Source organism: Podarcis vaucheri (assembly GCF_965113315.1).
Source record: "Podarcis vaucheri genome assembly, chromosome: 9".
Classification (NCBI taxonomy): Eukaryota; Metazoa; Chordata; class Lepidosauria; order Squamata; family Lacertidae; genus Podarcis; species Podarcis vaucheri.
In genome coordinates this window covers 52,970,562-52,993,622 of record NC_138767.1, presented here as the reverse complement: position 1 = coordinate 52,993,622, position 23,061 = coordinate 52,970,562, and the positions used below count along the sequence as shown (strand labels likewise).

Here is a 23,061-nt window from a genome sequence, read left to right as displayed (position 1 = left end):
AGCGTCTCGACATACAGTCAACTCCCCCAGCCCCTCCCACCACCATAATTCGTAACAATACATTTCTAAAACATATTTAGAATGCGTTGGGACTCCTGGAACCACAGAGATCATATAAAGGATCCATTTTTAAGAATGTTTTCACAAATGGCTTTTCCATAAACATTCCAGTTACCTGTGATAGACGATTCCCAGTGTTTCCTTATTAATTCTTCCAGTACTTGAATTACATTCTTCCAGACGTGATCGAAAACTTCCGCAACCACGGCATCTTTGATACAGGCATTGGGGGAAATAGGAGGAATGCCATGTTTAACCCTCTTTTGGGCAAGCTGATATATCTTTTGCTCCAACTTTTCATCATCACTAATGATTGAAGCAAATTGAATCTTTATTACCAAGCACTACTAACTATTAATAAAAAACAGTCTATTTCTAATTACACAATCCTGTTATATAAAAAAGGCGGGACAGTGCTACTTCAAATCTGCCAAACAATGAGCATTAATTATGTAATATTCAAATTCTACAGGGATTTAGGGATGCTTACTATGCTATATGGGGACGCGGGTGGTGCTGTGGGTTAAACCTCAGTGCCTAGGACTTGCCGATCATATGGTCGGGGGTTCGAATCCCCGCGGCGGGGTGAGCTCCCGTCTTTCGGTCCCAGCTCCTGCCCACCTAGCAGTTCGAAAGCACCCCCAAGTGCAAGTAGATAAATAGGTACCGCTTTATAGCGGGAAGGTAAACGGCGTTTCCGTGCGCTGTGCTGGTGCTGGCTCGCCAGAGCAGCTTCGTCACGCTGGCCACATGACCCGGAAGTGTCTTCCGGACAGCGCTGGCCCCCAGCCTCTTAAGTGAGATGGGCGCACAACCCTAGAGTCGGATACGACTGGCCTGTACAGGCAGGGGTACCTTTACCTTTACTACGTTATATAAAAAACCTATGACATGTCTACGAAATGTACATAAAAAAGCATGGATCTATGCTCATGTCAAATGTGTTTCTAGCCACTGGGTCATACAGATTAGCCCCAACCCCCTATTATTTGATCACAGACTACTCATACAATCATAGAATTGTAGAGTTGGAAGGTACCCCCAAGGGTCATCTAGTCAAACCCACTGCAACAAAAGGCACATGTGTGCTTAAATGTTTAGGGAAGTTTTTAATGTTTGAAGTTTTATTCTGTTTTTAGTGTTCTGTTGGAAGCCGCTCAGAGTGGCTGTGGAAACCCAGCCACATGGGAGGGGGATAAATAATAGAATTATTATTATTATTAATGTGACTGTTTTTATTTGGAGAAAAAGCAGATTTGGAATGTGCTTCTGATCCAGACTGGGGGCTCCACATGGGTTTTCTCCTGATAATTGCTCTTTCCTGGCTTTTTTTTTTTTTTAATCTGAAAGTTGTTTACTGCAAACAGCAACTTGGGACCCAACAGCAGCCTGGTAGGGACCATTTTCAGCTGCAAATTGGTACAATGGTACAATCTGGATTGGAAGTCCACAGCAGTTTGGAGACCTAGGGATTTTTCTTTTGTAACCAAAATAAACAGCAGGCAGGTTAAGTACACTAGTTTAAACACATGACTAATGTGGTGCGGAGTCCGACATGATAGTATTTGCCATTCTATAATAAATGAAACAGTTCTTAGAAGTAAATCTGGTTCTTTTCAAAGTGCATCATAATCCATTAAAAATCAAACATTTACAGTTCCTTGCTGTCGAATGCAAGATACTCTTCAATTTTTCCTTCTGCATCATAGATTTCTTCTTCCAAGAATGAATATACAGGTGATTTCGCTATAGAAATTTCTAGTAATTCAGAGCTGAATGCCTTCTGCACTGGAAAAGCTGCAGGAATCAGTTTAGAGCCTGAGATGCATAACCTAAAGACAGCAATTTTAACACAGAAGGGGGGAAAGGTACAAAAATAAAATATACACTAATCTTTTATAGGAAAGTAAAATTAAGCAATTAAAGCATTTTTTAAAAATGTCACAAAGCAAAAAAATACAGGCTAGAAAGACAGCAACTATCTCAGATTTTTCAGAGATGTCTTCCAGTGGCTTTAACCCACCCAGTCAAGAAATCAGAATTTTTCCAGGTAGAAGAAAAACAGGAGGATGTTGTAACTGTGAGAAGCCATGGGATTCTTTTGCTAATCACCTACAACAGGCACCTGAGCACTGCTTTGCAGACCTATATCCAGGACAAATGTCTCATGTTGCCAATAGTTGTCCAATGTATTATTTAACCAAGAAAATGGCATAATACACAGTATGAGCTTTGCATTAAAGATCAAAGCTTCAGAAATAATGGCTGTTCATTTCGCTAAGGCAGTTGCATTCATATTCTGGGAATATGTAAAATGTAAAATGTGCATTTTAATAGAAAACAATGTCAACCAAATAGAAATAGGAATATGTTTGCATTAAAATAAAAACTTACTCTTTCATACTGCTGGTGATTTCACTCAGGGTAGGTAAGGACCTGGAGTAAACAGAGCTGGCAGTTCTGCCCTGGTAATGCTGAAAGCCCTCATCTTTTGGGAAAATAAGCTGTTTTCCCAAAATCCTGCATAAAAAGAACAAATATAGGGTTGGCTAATGAAGTGAAAAGAAAATGCAGATACACGCAACACAACTGAACCAACATTCTTTCTTTGAAAAGCACTCTGTAGCATAGGAAGCCAGAACTTTAAATAGTGTAAGTTAATGTCAATCTAATTCCCCCCACCCTTGGGAATCATAAAGTGTCAATTCTGCTCTATGCTGATGATGTAGTTTTGTTATCTCAGAATAAAATCAGACTTAGGAGGATGCTGGTTAAATTTGGACAGCTGTGTAAAAAAGAACATCTAAAAATTAACTACGATAAAAACCAAGGTCACTGTATTTGGCAAGAGGACTACCAAGTCCAGGTGGACTCTAGATGGTCACACCCTTGAGCAAGTACTTAGATTTAAATATCTAGGATTACTTATCAATGGGAAGTAATCATGGAAACCCCATCTGGAAGCAATTAAGCTAATATCTGGCCATTCTACTGGGCAGCTATATAGGTTCTTCCATTCAAAGGATGGGCAGCTAATCAACTCACAAGATGCTCACTCCGCAAAGCCAACACATAAGCAGCAAATAAAGTGCATATTTGAGTGAAAATGCTTCTAGAAAGAAATTATTTAATCCACATGCATAGACTTGCCTTAGGTGAAGTGATCTGTTAGTCCAATCCTTGCATTCTGCCTTTAGACTCTCCGTTTGGGAACTCACTTTGCCTTCAAACAACATTTCATCCACATCCCAAAACAGCTGATGAACTCTTTGTGTATTAGCTTTATCAAATTCCTGGGGAATTTTAGGTTAATATTTTCAAATAATATTTCTATACATGTTTGAAGCTGAATAAAATTACATATTTGTCACTGTAGTTATTTAGGAAAAGTCACACATCTTTTAAATAGTGTTTTTATTCAGAGAATGGAATTCCACCAAAACAGGTGAGGCTATCCTCCTTTGGTCTGGGGTTGGCCAACTTTCCAAGAGCTACGTTTCACCAAACATGTTACTTGCATTACTCACCACAAATGCAAGTGCACAGCACACCCTCTCTCACACAGCATACTCGTATGGACATCACATGCACATCACGCACTCAGGCACACTTACCCCAAACCTCCACCAATCCCAGCACTGTGATAAGAAGAAAGATGAGGATGGGTGGACTATTCTTCTTTATCCCTAGCACACTGAAGTGCTGGGGAAGAAATGACTCTGGTTGGTATTCAACTAGGTTTTATTCAGAGAAGACCCAATGAAATGAATGGACCTAATTTAGTCCTGTTCATTCATTCCAGCAGGTCTGCACTGGTTAAAATTTAGTTGAATGCCCCACACATCACAGAGCTGGGCTTGCCAGTGAGGTTTGAACATCTCATCTCTCTGGCCCTATGATGTGGTATAAACCACTTCTCCTAGTTCACTGCTGTGATGGGAAGGAAGATGAGGGCTGGCAGGTTAATAATGCAAATGGCTTCATAGGCCTATGAGCCCGCAAGTATGTCACTCCTTCGCTATCAAAGAAATTGGGCTCCAAATAGCATGATCTTATGGACAGTAACCTGCATCACTACTGCAGCTAGCAAAGCATTCTTTATTTGCAAAGGAAGGAAGAATCACCTGGCACTGCCCCTGGCTGTTAAATTCTTCCTGTCAGTGTTGAAAAGGACTAGTTTGCATTGGCAAAACAGCTTCTACAAAAATGCTTTTGACCATATGAGGAGACGCGTGGTGTGTGCATGGGGGGTGGGGAAAGGAAACATGTTCAGGTAGGTTTGGGGCAGCAACATCTGCTTCAGGACAGAGGTGCTCAGATTTGGAATTTGAAGCTGTGGTCTTAATTTGCATAGTAGCAAGTTCCTTGAAATGACCTCAGCAAGGTTTACAAGAATCTTTCAAAGTGAAGGTAAAGGAGAATGTGAGAAACAAAACAGATTCATAGTAAAAAAAAAAATAAACAGCAGAAGAGGGTGAGGTTACAATTGATATCAATGATGAATACTAAAGTAAAATATTTTAATTTAGAGTACAGAAGAGCACTGAGCAGGGCTTTTTTCTGTTGGAACTCAGTTCCGGCACCTCTCAGGTGGGCACCATTGCCATTATAAGAGAACAATTCATGGTGAGTTCTGGCACCTCTTTTTCTAGACAAGTAGCACTGGGTCTGAGCATTAAAAAATATTGTTTTAGATCACAGACCGCTAATCCATGGTATTCACGACTACAGCTCTCATCTTCTAAGACCACTGACCATGCTGGAGGGTCAGAGATTAGCTACCCCTGATCTAAATCAACCATATTTGCACATGGCTGATCAAGATCACAGCACTGAAAGCAGCACGCAAGGCAGAAACAGTGTTCAGTAAGGAAGGTAAACAATAGTTTTGCAAGCCTGGATTATTCCATGCAAAACAACGTTAAGTCTCAGTATAGTCAAGGAAGTCACCAAGCGGAAAACTAGTTTCTAACGTAGCTGAGTATAAAAATTGACCTTGATTTCCAACTAAGTGCAGTGGAGGACAGGACGTAATATAGGCAAATAGGGACTTCAGGGTTTTTTCCAGGAGAGGATACACAAAACCTGTTAATAAATGCTAACATACATCATCTCTCCAGGAGTAAACAGAGCTTCTTTCAGTAGATGGGCCAGTGGTGCAACTCTGAATCCCAGACCAAGAATTATTCAAGTCTGTTGGTGTTGTCCGTCTGCTTGATGAAAGTGACGAAACAGAGACACTGTGGATGGAAAGACATTTCAAAAGCAAGTCATGGCATCATGGTTCATTAAGAAAGAAAGCAATTGTGTTTCATTAAGGACTTTGTGGACATGTGTTTCATTAAGGACTTCATTAAGGACAAAGACTAACTCCCCACCCCACCCCAGAAAGCCCTAAAGAGCAGCAATAGTAGCTAGCAAATATAAAATGCCATTGATTGACTCTTGTGGGCAAAAGGTCAATATCTCATTCAAATATACTGGCAAAATTTAAATATGCAATTCCCCGTACAAAAAGGTGAAGCTCTGTTTAGCATTAGGGTATGAATGGAAAAACTGTGGCCCTGCAGACCAGCTTCCAATTTCCATCAGCCTTAGCCAGAATGGCTAATGATTAGAGATGATAGAAACTGAATTCCAACAATCACAAGACTCTTTATGGTTCTGTTGGTGCATTGGCAGACATACTTAATTGACAGACATACACAAGGCCACACATTTATACAGGTGAAAAAGAAAAGTAAGAGCCAAAGGCCAGCAAATTTTTTATACAATCAGCTGTTGATATTCAGGCACAACTTCTTGGAATATTCCAGTTTGTACAGTGAAACCTTGGTTGTTGAACGTAATCCATTCTGGAAGACTGTTCCGAAATGTTCGACAACCGAAGATCAAAGGTTGGTCAGCAAAATCAATGGAGAAAAAAGAGAAAAACTCCCCAGAAGCCATTAGGCTTCCAAAACTCATTTGAAAACCGGAGCAGTTACTTCTGGATTTTCAGCATTTGGGAGCCGAAACGTTCCAAAATGGAGGCATTCAGGAACCAAGGTTTGACTGCACTTAGTTTCCTAGGTTGGGGGGAAGGGGTTGTTGCAGAACCTTGTTAACAAAATGAACACTTTTATGTGTAGAAGATTTGCACTACTCTCCCTTTAGACCATTGTTCTGGCCCATTCTTCTTACTTAAATTAAAGTAACCTTGAGCATTCTTTCCCCACCACAAAATCTTAAAGAAGAATGATTTCAGCAGAAAATGCAAGTCACAATACCAAAAGCTAACTAGCATTCAAACATCTTCTTGGGCTCATAAAAGGAAATTGCGCTATCCCTAAAGAACTTACAACCTTTTTTCCCCCCTCCACTGAAAGCTGAATGCCACAATACAAAATACTTTTGAAATCCCCCAGTTTCAAATTGCCATGCTATAATGTGGCTAGGACAGGTGCTGCCCCAGAAATGCTGCAATGCTGTGATCTCCAAAATCAATTTCTACTCTCTCTCTCTGTATACACACACACACACACAATTTTATCATATTCTTTTAACACATACTTATGTTGTTATTCAAATAATGTCAGACATAAACACATACAATGTATATTTATCAATGGCTTCTTGCACGCTTTGGGTAAAAGGTGCTGGAAGGCCATCCTCACTCTTTCCTTGGAAACAGCGGTCTGCGTCTCCTTTAGATAGTCCTTTTCTGGAAGAAAAGAAGGGGGGAAGGGGAAAAGAGAAACCCAATTAATTCAATTTTCTCGTATGTAGTTAAGATTTCAGCTCTTGTCCCCTTCTGCCAACACACATTCTTCCTAATGTCAACTTCACTGTGCAGGAGTCAGATATCAAAATATATTAAAATTTAAGAGAGGTTTATAGTCGTAGGTGTCTACAAGTTCCACCTTGAATCCACACAGGTGTGTGTCTCACTGGGTACTTACTTACCTATGGCAGTAATAGGAGACTGGGGTTCACATTTGAATTGCACCCTACATATAAGCATCAGGATACCATGTATTCATGGCTACAGAGTGTTCTGCTAATACTGCCTCTTTGGAAGCTGACCATGTGAAAAGCCATGTATTATAGCCTGCCCTGAATCACTTATAACATAGGACTTGTATTAGGCAGGAATGTCCCTAGTCAGCAAGAGGGCCACTTTGAGAAGTGAGCAAGAGGCAGTGAGACAGCACCATAACCCCCATCTCCACTCCCTAAACAGGCCTACCAGGATAAAAGGTACTCAGTCTCTCAAGGAATTTTGCAGAACACTTTAAACTTTGTGTTTACTGTTAATATGTTACTGCCCTTAGTAAAACTCTGGCAAAAAGAGAGGAAAGAGGCAGACTTCAGGGAAGCTGTCCTGTGATTGCTAGATTCTGTTTATGTCTCTTTTGAACTGTAGGAGTTGTTCTGCATTGATAAAAGGTTTAATTTCTTCACATCACCCCTGACTGGGGGAAAAATACCAGCCAATTCCTGTAGCCAGAGCCACTTTTCTAAAAACCTATTTTTGTATTTATATTTATTCCTAGGGGCTATCAGTGCTATTTTTCTAGAAAAACAGGTGCTGGAACTCACCATGAACACCATCCTGGTACTCTTAGAATGCCAATGGCATCCACCTGAGAGGTGCCGGAACTGAGTTCCTGGGATCTACCCCTGAAAAAAAACTCTGGCTAGTGAGTTCCGGCTGAAAAAAGCCCTGATTTTACCAAATGAAATGGGCTTGGGAAAGGAAATAGTGTTGTGGGAGAAGGTAGAGGAGAGGGGGTATTACTTGGTTGTTTTTTGTTCTTGTTTTTATTATGTATTTTGTTTTTTGTCTTGTATTTTTCTGTTGCGAACTTCCCTGAGATCTACGGATGAAGTACAGTACACAAATTTAATAAAATCAACAAATAAATAGTTGAAAATTGTAAGTTCTCCTCCCCTCCCTGCCCCGCCTTTGCTACAAAGCCACTTCACATATTGTAAGAAACAAACCCATGGGTTGGGGTTTTTTAAAAGAAAAAAATCCATGCAATAAGGGAGCCAATCACCAGTTTCTTAAGCCGTGTAGATATGCCCCTTCCAGTGAATCACTATTTTTTAGCTTGTGCACTTCTGAAAAATAAAATCTTGTGACAGTTTAAAAGGAAGTCTCTTTTCTTAAAATACAATAAAGTCCAATGTAATACATAATGAGTTTTCACAACGTCACTATTTAGATGAAAATCTTGGCTGTTTTCTTCCGTGAAGTACAAGTTTGACTATTCATTCACTCATATTATAGTTAATGATCGACAAATTCTTCCAATGAACATCTGAAAGGAAAATCTGGGGCCTGCCACTTCCTTATAAAAGGCACATACTGCTTGGAGGTGGGATAATGAACCTGAAATCATATCCCTGTAATAATATACTTTGTGACAGTAGTGCTATATAGGGAGCCCAACAATTTTAAAGTACAGGAAAAGGTATGGAAATACAGCACCAGAAATTCATTCAAAATTACTCCTGCGGACAGGCAAGCACATTGCACTTGTTATGCTTAGGTCGTACAGGGTTTTAAATCAGTACTTGGTTGGGATGGCTCACACTGTAAACATTTCCCCAAATGTAGCATAGCCCCACCTTAAATTCAATTTGAAATAATAATAAAAATAGAGCATTAAGAATACTGTACAAATGCAATGGAGGGAAGACTATTTTTTCCATTGCACCATTAAAATATCATATTTACATTTTAGTATTTCCAGTGTGTTCATTTTCTTCTGCACTGTATTAGGGTGTTTACAACCCTATCTGGAAATGCAGCATTTACAAGGCACTACAACAGAAACATAGGAGGGGCCACACAATGCTTCCCCCCCTTCCCTTCCCTAATTCTGCATAAGGCTAGTGCACGTTAAGGCCGAGTTTACTGCTCTGAATATGAGTAGGTGGATGAGCAAACGGCCAGAGACCCATGAGCTGAGAATATGCATATACATTTATACCCATCTTCAGCCTCATCCCTTCTGACTTACCCTATAATAACCAGCTCTGGCTCCGGTTGTTGCTCACGTTGCTGAGGGTTGGAAGCCACAGACAAATGGCAGGGGCAACGTACCCCGCTAACAAAGCGCATGAAAAAGCACAGCCGGAGAAGGCTCTCTGTCCCTCCCTCCTCAACAAGCTCTGCTCGCTCCCTTTCACAAACACACAGTGTCGTTTCATTTCAGCACATTGTCCTCCATCTCCCTCTAGGAGAGGTGTGTGTGTGTGTGTGTGTGTGTGTGTGTGTGTGTGTGTGTAAGAGGGGAGGAGAAAGAAGGGAGGTCTTGCAGTACTAAGCTGCTCCCAGAGGCTGTTCCAGCTTTGCTTCTGCCTCATGCTCTGTTCCTAGTGCTTTTCAAAGGGCTGCGCTTCCCAGATATAAACGCATCTTGTGGAGAACAGCATTCCAAAACAGCTGCATTGAAGGGGAAGGGGGAGTGCAATAATGTACAGACAAGCAAAATCTACCAGTTACGTTTTTGCTACAGCGTCTGCAATCTGAAAGGGTGTGTCTGACTTGCACAATAATGTACTTCTGTCACAGTGTTGATTCACAATGCATTTGTCTGACGCTGAAAGGACATGGATATCATCTACTACTGTCTAGCTGGAATCATATCCTGAGTCTGTCAGCAAGCAGCTTGAGTAAACAAAGGCAGCAAAACGTTATTTAGCATTATACCGTTATTTAGCATTACGCAATTTCCCCTGGTGTTCATTCCTTTCTGATCATCCAAAATATTGTGACAGGTTCTGGACCATGGCATGCATGAGAGAGAGAGAGAGAGAGAGAGAGAGAGAGAGAGAGAGAGAGAGAGAGAGAGATGGGGGAGGGGCGTTGGAGATTCATGATGCATCTTCCTGCAGCCCTTCATTGGAACTGAGGGAAGGGTTTATAAAGTCCTGTGCCAGATTTCCATCCAAACAGTCATACACATCAGAAAATACAGAAATGGGGAGATTTGGTTCTTTTCAAAATTGTGCAGTTCATATATATTTCCATTCCTTGCAGGTAGGAGAGAGGTAGGGCAGGTAGAAGTTACAGTTTAGATGTTAAGATGTTACAGCTTAGATGCACATCACTGGGGCCTAAAATGGGCATTTGCCTGAGATCAAAACATGTATAATTAGTACATTCATGTACAGTATTCCCTAATCACAGTCTGAAAAGGTTAATGTGCTTATTAATACATACCCTATTTTCAATGTATTATCACAATCCACAGAAATGTTGTGGACAACCTGAATGAAATTTAGACCACAATTTAGGAACCCCTGCACTAGGGCAACAGCTATTTGATGCACTTTAAATGCACAATCCTCAAGTTCTGTTATGCTCTTGAATCCCTCCCACAAAATACTGACAGTCTGGAGGCACCATACGCAGAGTTTGCTTGCAACTGACGGAATTATATACCAGTACTATTTTTACAAATGTGGAAGATCACAGTGGACAACTGGGGAACCTTATTCTAGGCTACTCTAAGGGCAAATGATAGTATTATCAAAAAGAGAGTTCTAGATGTATAAAAGAATGCTACCTCTGCAGGGGCCCATGTACCGTATTTTTCACTCTATAAGACATACTTTTCCCCTCCTAAAAAGTAAGGGGAACTGTGTGTGCATCTTATGGAGCAAATGCAGGCGGGAGGCTCTGCTCAGCACTCCCTTTAAAGAGCGTGTGGAGTGTGTGTCTGGCTCTTTGGGGCTTTTCCCCCAGGAGGGAGAAGGGCTGCCCTTCTCCCTTCTCAGGGAAAATCCCCCAAGAGCCTCACACACACTCCGCACGCTCTTTAAAGGGAGCGCGGCTCTTGGGGGAGCCTTAGCTGAGCACAGCCTCTCCCGGGCAGGGGATGAAGGCTCCCCTTGCCCGGGAAAGGCTGCGTGCGGCTATCCCATAAGCCAGGACAGCCAATGGGATCGATGGGCAGTGGTCCTGCTTGCTGTCCTGGCTTCTGGGATTCAGAATATATTTTTTTCTTGTTTTCCTCTTCCAAAAACTAGGTGCGACTTATGGTCTGGTGTGTCTTATAGATCGAAAAATACGGTAGTTGGTGATGCTAGGGGCATGTGAATATACTCAAAAATTTTCCTCTGACTTTTATTTGCCACATGAAAGGAAAAACACATCTAACTCTATTTTGCTCCTGCGGTGCAGGTTACATGAAGAGGACAATTTTTGATTGGCAAAATGGCATAGTGGAGAAAAGATTAAATACTCCACCCCTCTGCTGCTACACGAAAAAAACTGGCAGTCTTACCACCACCACCACCACCCGCCACTGCATTTAAATTTATTCATTTTTGAAAGCAGCTGTAATCCGTGCGCTGCTCTGGTTTCGCCAGAAGTGGCTTAGTCATGCTGGCCACATGACCCGGAAAAACTTTCTGTGGACAAACATCGGCTCCTTCGGCCAGTAAAACGAGATGAGCGCCGCAATCCCAGAGTTTTTCACGACTGGACTTAACTGTCAGGGGTCTTCTACCTTTTTATAATCACAGCACTTCAACATCATGCATTGTTTACATCATTCCATTAGTTTCACGATAGAATAAATGTTAGCAGCACATCCAAGTAGTACTATCACCCCTGAAGAATTAGGTCCAATCTTAGCTCTTTTATTAGAATGAAATTGAGAATGTTACTTGATGCCCCAAAGCTAGAAACAATTAAAAAAAAATCTATTACTTGGCTTGCCTGCTGGTGCTCATTTCATGAGGAGTGATGCTGTTATATTTTCTATTTCTTCAGCAGAGGACAGTTTAACTCTACTGCAGAGTTTGTTCAGCCTACTTGTGCCCATGTGTTCCACCCTTGTGCCATTCCTTTCCCCCAGCCCTGCAATAATACTCCAGGAGGTATTCCATTAACCACTGTTTCCCAGTACATCTGTACCAAGAAATGGAATGTTATCAAGTTTGTAACAAGCAATGAGGAAACTTCAGACTGGTTTAAGATCTTGGCTTGCTCCAGCAAAGTTTCCAGGTTGAGCTAAAAAAGGGAAACTACAGTTAAACTATACTCAAACTAAACTATAAATGCCTGACATATGCGCATCCAAACCATGCCATCATGCCTTGAAAATACGTTTTGTTTTCGGCAGCCATGATGAGTTTACACATCACCACTAGATGTCACCATTAATTAGATTGTTTACACTATAGTAATTCTAGTTTTCTTCCCTTGTCCTGTTTCATTGAAATGAGCATACCTTGTCTCTTATTTGTTAACCTTTCACATATTATGGGCAATTTAGACATTCAAGCAATCTGTCAAATAAGGAACCTATAGAGAGGGTTCCGGTCACCTTTCTTTCTTGTCTCTCTTCCTAGGGTAATATCTCTCCCCACTCCCAACCCCTCTCCCAGCATGCAGTCATGCAATTACACCTTTATATTACACAATTCCAGATGCCTTTGTACTTAAACAAAACCAACCTAGCATATACTATATGCAAATTCTTAATTCATTCTATAGATTTTAATCCAGTTATGCTACTACAATCAAATTCAAGTTCATCAGATAAATATCATACATTTTTAAAAAAAGTAATCATAAGCCACTAAATCAAATCCAGAATTCATAAGCAATATAAATATTCATTAATTATGTAGATAGATTCCTTCAGGTCGAAACAAGTCATTCAAGTATTTGCATGGCATTCATGTTTTAATTTTTACTTCCAACATGTTGCTTCAATCAGTTCTAGGACTAGGTTCATCTAACCCATTACCATGCAAATAAATCAGTCATTAAAATATATTTTTAAGTTCATGTAGCTATTTCCCAAATTAAAATAAAACCCAGCTGTAGAATCAAGTACCGTATTTTTCGCTCCATAAGATGAACCTAGTTTTTAGAGGGGGAATGCAAGAAAAAAATATTCTTTAAAGGGAGCGCTGAGCAGAGCCTGTCTGCATCCCAGGCTCTGCTCAGCGCTCCCTTTCATGAGTAGCATGGAGCGTGTGTCACTGACGGACTGCCCTTCTCCTCAGAGAAAAGCCCCCAAGAGCCGCACACATGCTCCGCACAGCTCTTTAAAGGGAGCAAGGCTCTTGGGGGCTTTTCCATGAGGTGGGGGAAGAGGCTCCCACAAAAGCCAGCAAGAGCCGTGCACTCCTCAGGGCAGTGGGATGAAGACTCCCTATGCCCTGAAGAGGCTTCGCGCAGCTAAGCCAGAAGCTAGAACAGCAAGAGGAAGAGCCGCGCAGCAATCCCTCTCACTGTTCTGGCTTCTGGCTTAGCTGCGCAGCCTGAATTCACTCTATAAGGCGCACACACAGTTCCCCTTACTTTTTAGGAGGGAAAAGGTGTGTCTTATAGAGCGAAAAATACCTCTATCTCAAACTTTTATCAATTAGCACATCCAACAGAACTCGTGTGCAATCCAACCCCTCGTCACTGACTTAATGGAGTAGAAGGACCAGCACACCATTCTAGTTTGTGGTGGGGAGCCTTCTTCCCATTTACTCCAGATCTTCTGTTGCTGCCTTCAGAGTTCCTCAGCATTTGTTGTTGTTTAGTCGTGTCCGACTCTTCGTGACCCCATGGACCAGAGCACACCAGGCACTCCTGTCTTCACTGCCTCCCGCAGTTATGTCAAACTCATGTTAGTAGCTTCGAGGGCACTGTCCAACCATCTCGTCCTCTGTTGTCCCCTTCTCCTTGTGCCCTCAATCGTTCCCAACATAAGGGCATTAATTAGCAGCAAAGCAGATGCTTGTGTGTTGCTCACACCTGCTCCTCATTCCCCCCTCAGCTGAGATGCTAAATTATGCTACTGCAATGTGGATGGGTTCAAAGCATTACCCAAAGATAATCATAGTTCTCCCATAGCCACCACTTTGGATTCCAACAGAAATCAAACATACTCTTTATCTTTCCAGCTTGCAGTTCTTCTAGCTTTTGGCTCACATAACAGGCCTTGTCCTTCCAACTAACTATCTGAGTTGATGGAGGGGCTGCCTCACCCAGATCCACTTCCTTTGTTCCTCCCTAATGGCCCATCACTCAGGTGATCACCTCAACAGGAAGGTAGCCTGGCTTATATTTTTACACTTGCAGGTTCCAAGGGTTAGCCTACTTTCCTGCACCTCAAACTCATAACAAAAGTTAATTATTATTAGCTATACTTCAGTTCTGACAGCAGCATATGTATTAAGAAAGAATAGTGTCAATGGGGGGAAATGACTGCAATGTATTTTGTATATAAATAATTTATAAGTCAAGAAAAATGCAATCAGCTTAATTAACTGTCACAAAAAGGAGACTAATTAGTGTCTTGGTAGAGGTGTTTTATTTCTTTGGGATCAGATAGGAAGCATTTACTATAACAAGATCAAGTGTCCCTGAAACAGAAGGGATGGAAGGTTGAATAAAAATCTTGGAAATGGTCCATGTGCCTCTAAGAATGGTAAGAATACAATCTTATAACAAGGCACAAGCTGCAGATAGCAATAATCTCTCCATCATATTACTGGTTATATTATATAAGACCTTGTAAACATCGATCCCTCCATTATGTGAAGTAAGGTGGGCTGGAATTAGAAGCAGGATCCTTTTGCTATAGTGCCATTTGAATGAAATCTAACTGATGTAACTGGTTAAAAATGTACCACCCTTTTTCTTCATTATTTTAAAATTGCATTTGAGAGTTCTATCTCCTTGATGTGATACTGTCTTCTCCCCAAACACAACTTTTTAGCTATGTGGTTCAAAGCAATGCCCTCTTAAGCACTTGTAAATTTTGGTCAGAGTAACAAGTTTTATACGCTTGGCTTGGCCATGATATTTATCATGGACTTGTTTTATGAAATATGTGCTTTCCCTTGGAAGAAGTTTATTGGAAATGTGTTAGTAGGGATGTCGTTTGCTGATGATCTTTCTAAAACTGTTTATGGTTTAAAACTGTTTATTTATGGTCCAACTATGTCACCTTACATCTAATGTAGAGATGTAGGGATTCTGGAGCTACTTTGAGAGAAAAGGCAAGGAGGAAGTTATTACCAGAAGTTCTAAAGAGTATCTACCATACTGTTAATCCATACTGGAATACTGACACTGCTGTTATGTTTTATTTTGTTTTATTAATGCCAGAAATCAGGTCAGGGGAAAAACAGGAGACACCACAAAAATTGCTGGATACAATGAGTTGGCATCAATATCATCTGGATGCTCTGTGAAACCTGAATGAACAAATTTTGTCTATTCCAGGCTAACTGCCTAACATAGAAGCAGCCGATATTGTGCTCATCCTCATAAGAACCTTGAAGTACAATTAAAGTGGTTGCTAGACATGAGACTTCAACAGAGGAGTCTGATGCATCTGCTACTCACTCTTGTAATAATGCAGATATAATGAAAGGCCTTGCTGAGTTTTCTCAAGTGGATTTATTATTCAGTTTCCAATGAATTCTAAGCTGCCCTTGCAAAATAGCACAAGTACATCTCACCACCACTTCCTCCTCCTCTATAATCATTCATAAAAGAAGAATACATTTTAAATCTTCTTGCTGCTGTCAAGAGGATGTGGCTTTCGCCTATATTTTGGAAGCAATATTTTGGAACATTGTGTTGTTTTTGTTTCTGAACAAAAGGTTTCATTCAGTGCTAGCCCCCCTCAGAGTAGAATTATTATTATTATTATTAATTTATACCCCGCCCATCTAGATGTATTGATGTTAATGGAAGGGACAGAGCAACGGGAAGCTACAAAACCATCCTCCTCGGGACATAGAGCTTTATATATGAGACAGGTTGCCAACAAAGGTCCATATAGTGAAAGCTATGGTTTTCCCAGTAGTGATGTATGGAAGTGAGAGCTGGACCAAAAAGAAGCAGTGGTTTTAATATACTCTTGAGTATAACTTAGTTCAGGGGTCTGCAACCTTTAAGACAAAAAGAGCCACTTGGACCCATTTCCAAAGAAAAAACAAGAACTGGGAGCCGCAAAACCATTGCGACATTTAAAACAAATATATCTCCGGAGCCACGATCTGACAGCGGGCGGGAAGGTGACGTCGGGACGGTGCGTGACAGCCAGTACAGCACCCGCCACAGTGAGGAGTGTTGGGGCACACAATGCGCCTCCTCCCCTCGCTAGTATCTGCCCCGGAGCCGCAGCAAAGACGTAAAAGAGCCACATGCGGCTCCAGAGCCGTGGGTTGCAGACCCCTGACTTAGTTGTATACAACCCAGTGCTCATTACTAAGCTATGCATGACTCTTAGTGACCAGACTCCAGAAATGCATCAGTGCCCTTTCCTCTCTCTGGCAACTACCCTTAGTCCTGACCAGCACAAAGATTCTGAGTTCTTTGTGGCCTAGGGATGTAGGAGAGATGTTTGCCATGTCGTCTTCAACAACCAGGGGAAGAACGGAATTACCCCTCCTCCCTCTTATCTGTAATTCAGAGAACTTGGGGAAGGGTGTTTTTCTGTTATCACTGGGTCTTTTTGGAAGACAGAATCTTACCTTGCTGACATCTGCAAAATCTCAGCATAAGGAGATAAATCACACACCCTTCAGGAGGACTCAGAAGAATGGGTCAATAGCAACCACAAACAAGGGCTGGCAATGAATAAACCATGCCAAAATCTGTGAATCCCTGTTAGCAACCAAATCAACAAGGCAGAGCTGTTTTGTTCATTACCAGGGAGCATTTACAATTGAAAGCAGAAAAGCTGTGCAAAACATGTCTGTTGAATAGAGGAACGAAACCTCAGGAGTAACATTACCGGAAAAAATGCATGCACACAAGCACATTGTAATCGCATCAGCTATTCCCATGATGCTCACAACATTTGCTTGCAACTGACTTTCACTCATCAAAACCAAACATGCGGCATGTCTAGTGGTCTTTGTTTTAAATTTTTACTTTATATTCCACTTTCCTATAAACATTTAATTTTAAATACATTACTCCATAACTACTGCAAAATAGCTTTTGTCAGCAGTGTTTTCCGTGCTCTTTCACAAGGCCTTCCATGCATATGATGAAACTGTGAATTTGTTCACCAATAAGGTCATCCATATTGGAAATTTGTACATATTGGATAGCAGCAGTCTGTGATCAACCTATAAATCTGGCGAACATGAAGTTTTATTTTCCCCTGCACCAGGCACCTGCATCTAATGGCCTAGTTCACAAGTGCATGCAGATCCCTTGATGATGACTGACTGTCTGAACTGGCTCCACTCTGAAACACTAAATCTGAGGTGACACAAGATGGAAATTCTACCTATGGCATTTGACCTGTGTAGGGTCATTTATACATACAAGTCATCACTTGATGCCTTGAGATTTCAGATGATGAATGTGCAAGCATGAACTGGCCCAATGCCTCCAATAGCTATTTAGAATTAATTCACAAGATGGCTTTCACATGTATTTTCAAACTAGGTTAACTACTTCTGCATCTTGAACTTACCTACGGTGACTGGGCAAGCAAATGGGTTCATGCTCCAAGATCACCTGCATACATTAACACCAGCAATTAGAATTTTCTATTTGGCCAATGACACACCAGGAATCAATCTGGGCATATGGCAAACACATTTCCACAAGTAATTGAAAAAAATCGAATTCAAATGAAACTAACTGGCAATATACTCTCAAAACTTTTGTGTGAATTTATGGTTAATTACAATATATCTTAAATTTGAATTGAAGTGCCTATTGACAAGCTACATTATTTTTTCAGCTTCAGTAAATTGCAAAAGGCCTTTCCAGATGTTTTCTTAACCAGAAAACCCAAGCCCTGCATGTGGACTTCTCATCGGCGACTCTTGGCTGCGGTAAGGCCTGGGTGCTGACCAGATGGACATTTGGCCTGATCCAGCCGTGCTTCTCTTATGTTCTCATGAGGCAATGCATTTCACACATGGCTGAATAACAATTGAAATAAATAGCATATTCTGGAGTCTAGGTAAACTTGAATTGGAACTCAGGGTAAGGAGGCTGCAATGATCAATATTTTATTAGGGTGTTTCTTCTAAAAGCTTAAGTGGAAATGTCTAATTAAAAAAATGCTAATGTGAAGGTATAGCCTTTCCTCTTCTAAGAGGCATATCTTATTCCCTCTTATGTATCTTTTTCTTTTCTAAAAGGCAGACAATGCAGGTTCACCACATACCTTCCTAATATGAATAAAATATTTGGTTTGCTATTAAACATATGCAAAGAAACTCAGCATCAAGAGAAGCATGTCTGGAGATGTTAAATACACCTTAGCAAATGTATGGTAAAACATGTATAGTTGTCATCAGGAGACCCAACTTTTAATGTTAATTAGTGTTGTAGCTGTTAACACTTGCTAGATATATTTATAGATTATATAAATCTGCAAAGATCTATTTCCAGGGCTCCGAGTGGAGGGCATTTGCCGTACGGCATGGCTGAGGCTCATCTGGGGAGCCCATCATCCTCCCGCATGGCCAGGGGATGGGATGGCGACCTGACACCACCCTCTCTGGCCACAATGGACCTTTCAAGTATGGGCAGGCAGCACCCACAAAGCTAATTGGGAGCTGGGGCATGAGAGCTGTGCTCAGCCTGCCCCGGCTTATTTAAGGGAGCAGCCAAGCGCAGGCTGCCCTCTTGTTTGACCGTTAAAGGATTTTCTTATTCATCCACCCACCCAGTCTGTTAGGGGCCCGCCCAGTGGAGGAGTGGGTGAGTTGCATATGGACCTTGCTATGGTTTACTCGGATGCCATATTTGTGGCCAGGGAGAAATTCTCTCCTGCAAGCAAATTGGCTGGCTTGCAGGTTTTCACCTACTTCATAGCAACTGTCACAACTTTAAAGGATAAATAGCCTGTTAGAGGGGTCCTGGAGGGGCGGCTGTCTGGGAAGCCACAGGGAGACCAATGGGCCAATGCACCTCTCCCAATGGTGGCCTATGCAGGTTTGAGACACCAAATCCATGTTGGGGGTGACTCCTCATGGGGCTCCTAAGCTGCCTGATGCTGGATACATGCCCAATGCCTTAGCCAAACCTACTATTTCGCATAATCAATAAAGTTGCAGCCTAATTGAACCCAATATCAGTCTCTTGTGTCCATACTTTCAGCCTCCCTTGCACCAGCCACTAGGGCTGGGTGGTATCTGGTTTTCAGCATCTTGATGTATATCAACAGCTAAACATAGTGATATACTGATACATCATGAGGTCTGAAATAAGAATAGAGCTATGTAGCAGCATTGGCTGGCTTCACAGTTTCCCCTGCATTGTGATTTTTACTGGTGCCTGCTCTTGTGATTAGCTGCTCGTTACAGGAGGCAGGGGAGAGCTGAGCCAGCAGAGTTAACAGGTGCTGAAAATCGAGAGCAGCATTGGCTGGCTTCACGATTTTTCCCACATTGTGATTTTTGCATAGCACACACACAAACATACCATGATTTGTGCTATATCTCCAGGTCAAAAAATATGAAACCGATATCATGATATGGACATCAAATCTTTTTTGGACCATATATCGATATATTGCCCAGCCCTATTGGCCACAGTCATCATGTGCCTTTGGTGACAATGGGTGCCTCCAAATTCATATGAGGAACATAATACCGCAATAACCATCTTGTTAGATCAGAGCAAAGGGCCCACCTAGATACACCTTCTGTTTCTGACACTGGCCTGTCATAGGCTTCTATGAAGCTCTGTAATGGAACATGAAGGCAACAAGTTTCTCCCATTTGCTCCATGACATGTCAATCAGGAGTCACAGTGCCTCGGGAGAGTGATAGCTCTATGGAGATTGGTCCTGAAACACAAACGCGAGGGTACGCAGGCACAACCTCCAGAGCAATTTCACAAGCAATGTTTTAACGTCTCTAGTGTATCACTTTTGAAGCTATTGATGCAACAATACAAAATGGAAGCAGGTCATTCTTTAATTTAAGAAAAGGTTCATTGACTGTTTTTTTTTTTTAATCTGTTGAAAATTGACATTAGTAACTGTGGGCATTTTCAGATATGAAATTAAAAGTACTTTTGAGCTTCACTGCCTTTATCTATACACACGTGTCAATGCTAAAAACAGTAGAAAGAAAATGGATGAGAGCCGTTTTTATTCTGAATTTATAGCCTAGCCAATAACTCTGAAATGTTTTCACATGAGCAGTTAGCGCTCATATGTTGGTCACAGCACACAGAATTTCTCTCCCACATTAAAAGCTTTCATACAGGACACAGGGCAGGAGAGACTGGAAATTGTTTTATACCATATTGCCTTAAAGTATGTTGTAGAGCACCTTTAGAGCTATGACTGGCAGGTAGGGTCTATATGTGTAAATGGAAGAAGCTTAAATGCACTGATCATATATAAAAGTAATTCAAAACTCTAAACCAGGAACATACAAAACACATTCTTTTACAGCTCTATCAATTCCACGTTTACTTGTAAGTAAGCTCCACTGAGTTAAATAGGCCTTACTCCCAAGTAAATGAACATAGAATAGTATCCATAGGAACTGTGTAGGAAAATATCCTGCAAGTTGGGAACTAGAGTATGAGGTTTATTCAAGATGAACTGGACCACCAGAAAAAAATGAGATCTTGCATTTGCAGTCTTAGAAATAACTTAAAACCTTTCTCCAATTAACAAAGCAAGCAAATCCCTCACCACCCCAAAAATACAAAGCTGTCTCTCTCAAAATAAAAAGGTCTATACAGCCTCTGCATTCTCTTCTCAAATGATGAAGTTACCACCTTCTGTGCCTGATCAGAAACGCAGGGAAGCGGAGTTAGTGTCTCCTCGCCCCTTAAGGAGAAAATGCCTCCCTTGAGAAGGCAACCAGTTGGCCAAGTAGCTGCAACCACCCGGAGATTATGTTACCGCAGGGTAAAAGGGTCTGCATTTCCCAGGGCGCCCCACCTGGCGGGGTCCCCGCGACTCCCACTTGCCTGGGCTCCGCTGCCTCTTCTGGGGGGTCGGCGTCGGGCGCGCCCTCCTCGCCGATGTCGGGCAGAGTGACGAAGAGCAGCTGCTTGCCCGCGGGCGCTGCCCAAGCCCCGGGCTCCCTCGGCAGGGACGGCGGCGCCGCCGCCGCGCGCGGAGAGCTGTTTCCTCCGGGGGACTTCGCCGCCGCCCCGCCGGGAGCGCCTCGACTGGCTGCCGCTATGCTAGACGAGCCCCCTGCGGGGCGAGAGGGCAGAGACCCCAGCGGAGGCGGAGGAAGGGGCAGCAGCGCCTTGGGCTGAGGCGCGCTGCTGGGAGAGGAGGCGGCGGTTGGCGAGTAAGGCGGAGACGAGGAGGAAGAGGGCTTGAAGAGTTTGGCAAACACGGTGCCCAAGTCGAGCACCGCCACCTTCATGGTGCCGCCTCCGCCCGGCCCGAGGAGCTTCTCAGCGTCACCTCAGACACAAGCGGCGAGAGCGCCGCCGCCGCCGCTTCCCTCAGGGACTCGGGGAGCGAAGGAGCGCCTTCTTTCAGTCAGCCGCACGCTCGAGCGACGAGGCGCGAGACTCCGCCGTCAGAAGGCGGGAGAGTCTCCTGGTCTTGCGGCTGCCTGGGGCCTGCCTCGCTCGCTGGTGCCGCCGACGGAGGGCGGGAGCGCCCGTTGCTAAGCTAAACAAAAAAGCGAGCGAGGCGCCGGCAATTGGGCACTTAGCAGCAGCAGATGCTTCTGCAGCCGCGCGCGCCCTCACCGAGCTCGAGGCGTCGGGAAGGAGGCGAGCAGGGAAGGGGCGTGCGCACGTCGGCGCCACAGCTCTGCCAAAACAGAAAGCTGCAGGCTTGGGCGGGAAGCCCTGTGGGCCCGCTCTTCATTCCTCCCCTTGTAACGGCAAGCTTTCTCTGGAGGTACTACTTCCCATATATTTTAAAGTATATGCCACATAGTTTCAGCCCGGTGCTGTGTAGACATTTCCTTAGAAGTATGTAAAGCTCCTTTGTGAAGGAAGGTGAGGACAGGTGACCTCACCTAGGCCCCCCCCCCCGCAGGCTCAAAGCTTTTCAAAATCATTTTCTCAGCAGCTAAGCATCAGAAACATTCCGCTTGCTGTAACTTAAAAGATTGCAACAAGGTAGAGAACAGAGCCCATTGTCTTCTCAGAATGAATGAAACAACGGGAACACTCTGAAAACCCCCTCACCCCCTTTCCTGCCAAGAGTCCACAATAGTTCCAAGACAGCTTTCTGTACATGCCCAGGAACCTCAACATGGGGCAGGACTCCTGAGGGAGGAGAAAGGGGGAGGGAACTAGAAAGGGGTATATATGTTTGTGCACATCACTGTGAACTCGTGCATGCTTTTTGTGACTTATCACACTTGCTCCTTCTACCAGTTCATGGATGGTAGAAATAAAACTTTTTCTCTGAAACTATTCCTTGAGTGTCTGTTGACTCCCACTTCCCTTTCCCAGGCGCAAAATTTTTCCCACCCGAGGGCAAAGCCTCATAAGGCTACATTTGGAGCTCAGTAAAAGGCCTAATTCTCACAAGAAGCAAGTGACGAGGGTCAGCTGTTTCTCCCTTCACACTGCAGGTGAAGGACTGGGATGTCTGAATATGTTCTTCCCCTTTACAACAAATAACTCCCTGCCTCTAGAAAGCCACATGCCTCAGGGAAGGATCCCAGCCAAGCCTTCTCATTCATTAGCAGACTTGTAAGGAATGTACTTGGAGAAATATTGTAAGAATGTGAGGTCTCATCCTGAGGCCATACAGTGGAGTCTGCCTGTTTACAGTGGTACCTCGGGTTACATATGCTTCAGGTTACAGACTCTGCTAACCCAGAAATAGTACCTCGGGTTAAGAACTTTGCTTCAGGATGAGAACAGAAATCGTGCTCTGGTGGTGCAGCAGCAGCAGCAGGAGGCCCCATTAGCTAAAGTGGTGCTTCAGGTTAAGAACAGTTTCAGTTAAGTACGGACCTCCGGAACGAATTAAGTACTTAACCTGAGGTGCCACTGTACTGCTTAAATCTGTGAGATGTTCCCATTCTAAGTGTGCCACGAGGTTCCAACCCTTCAAATAT

General features: G+C 42.8%; 1 protein-coding gene across 3 annotated transcripts in view; it reads right to left on the bottom strand.

Annotated features, from left to right (window-relative positions):
• Positions 1-21,879, bottom strand: part of FAM149A (family with sequence similarity 149 member A) — a 33,858-nt gene extending 11,979 nt beyond the window's left edge. For 2 of the 3 annotated variants that reach the window (XM_082237905.1, XM_082237906.1), the window contains exons 1-7: positions 20,987-21,879; positions 6,653-6,763; positions 5,168-5,300; positions 3,211-3,353; positions 2,455-2,580; positions 1,716-1,892; positions 176-366 (exon numbers count right to left, since the gene is read on the bottom strand). In XM_082237905.1, the coding sequence (XP_082094031.1) occupies positions 176-366; positions 1,716-1,892; positions 2,455-2,580; positions 3,211-3,353; positions 5,168-5,300; positions 6,653-6,763; positions 20,987-21,396 (1,291 nt within the window). In that variant the 5' untranslated portion in view covers positions 21,397-21,879. Of the gene's footprint in view, positions 1-175; positions 367-1,715; positions 1,893-2,454; positions 2,581-3,210; positions 3,354-5,167; positions 5,301-6,652; positions 6,764-9,071; positions 9,641-20,986 lie in introns of those variants that run through there. The other variant, XM_082237907.1, reaches the window with a different exon arrangement.
• Between the last annotated feature and the right edge of the window lie 1,182 nt (positions 21,880-23,061).